At 43.3% G+C, this 1,284-nt stretch overlaps 1 protein-coding gene across 1 annotated transcript in view; it reads left to right on the top strand.

Moving 5' to 3' along the window:
- FYB2 (FYN binding protein 2) overlaps window positions 1-1,284 on the top strand; it is a 57,295-nt gene that overhangs the window by 44,415 nt on the left and 11,596 nt on the right. Inside the window, 1 exon segment of the mRNA XM_023515098.1 lies at window positions 702-854. Within this exon segment, the coding sequence (XP_023370866.1) occupies window positions 702-854 (153 nt within the window).

Below are 1,284 nucleotides of genomic sequence, written 5' to 3'. Positions count from 1 at the left end.
CTATCATCGTTTTTCCAGGAACAAACCGGTGGTTATGACTTACCTGTCTTTGCAGATTAGCAAGGTTGTAGCCAGGATTTAGGCTTCATTTAATACGTAGCAATTTGACTTTATTAAGAATAATGTTTTTCCAAATGGACATTATTCATCAAATTCAGTTACTAGGACACGTTATGGAAAGGAAAACAGCAATGGCTCAAAACACGAAGTTTAAGGGTCAAAAGGGCAAGAGGGCACTGCGCTGGGCACGCTGGGTGGGAGGAGGCCCGTGTCTCACCCCTTCTCCCTCCTCCAAAAACCCCACACAGATATGTGCAAGATATTTCACTCGTCAACGGGGCAGTCCATATATCACTACTGTTACATGACTCCATAAATTAAAGATCAGTGATGTGAATTTCAGCAGCCAAGAATTATTGTAATGCTTTTCTAGGAGTTGTAGACCACAACGACACCTCTACACTAGTTGTAGTAGATTACAACTATACTTCTTTATCTTCTCTGAAAGGGAGACATTGCTCCATAAATTCTGCAACATAGAGACTGTTTGGGGTATTTCTAGAAAGTTTGTGTTGAAAGATAATTTGGGTGCTACTTGATAGTGAACCTGAACAGAGAAGAAAGGCATCTTCTTACCCTTCCTCAGGTGTGATGAGTTTTGGAACCGAGCCTGAAGCCTCTGGTCCTTTTTAATATAACAGCCTTCCGTGTCTCTCAAACACGGTGTTATTTATATCCTCTGATTCCTCTCTTAGTTTAGATGGAAAAGAAGCGCTGAAAAGACTGCAGAAATTCTTCAAGAAAGAAATGGGTAGATTCAAAATGAAGAAAACCAAGTCAAAAGAAAGTATAAGGTAAAAACTCCCTTTTCATCTTTCTTTCCAGGAAGGATTAACAGGACTGGCCTGGTAGACACAGAGGTTGATGTTCTCCATCCAATTCTTAGACACAGGGAAGGGGATGTAGGGAACTAAAACCAAGAGCCCCTGACGTCTGAGCGAACCTCACCCACAGGCAGCAACTAACGAGAAACGTGGCATGTCCCTTTGAAAAGTCTGAAAAGGTTTTAAACAAGGCTGGGCGAGAAAGTCTCAAGCCAAGTCCAGGAAGGAAGCTTTTCTCAACGTCCTTGGCATATTCCTGTTGTTACCACTGAGCACTTCATTTTTCTTTGAGACAGAGCCTCAAGCTGTCCCCCTGGGTAGAGTGCTGTGGCATCATGCTCACAGCAACCTCCAACTCCTGGGCTCAAGCAAGTCTCCTGCCTCAGCCTCCCAAGTAGCT

The sequence above is a fragment of the Otolemur garnettii genome, unplaced genomic scaffold (genome assembly GCF_000181295.1).
Source record: "Otolemur garnettii isolate 467f Iridium unplaced genomic scaffold, OtoGar3 scaffold00066, whole genome shotgun sequence".
Classification (NCBI taxonomy): Eukaryota; Metazoa; Chordata; class Mammalia; order Primates; family Galagidae; genus Otolemur; species Otolemur garnettii.
Note: the sequence above shows the minus strand (reverse complement) of the source record. Positions and strands in the feature narration are given on the sequence as shown.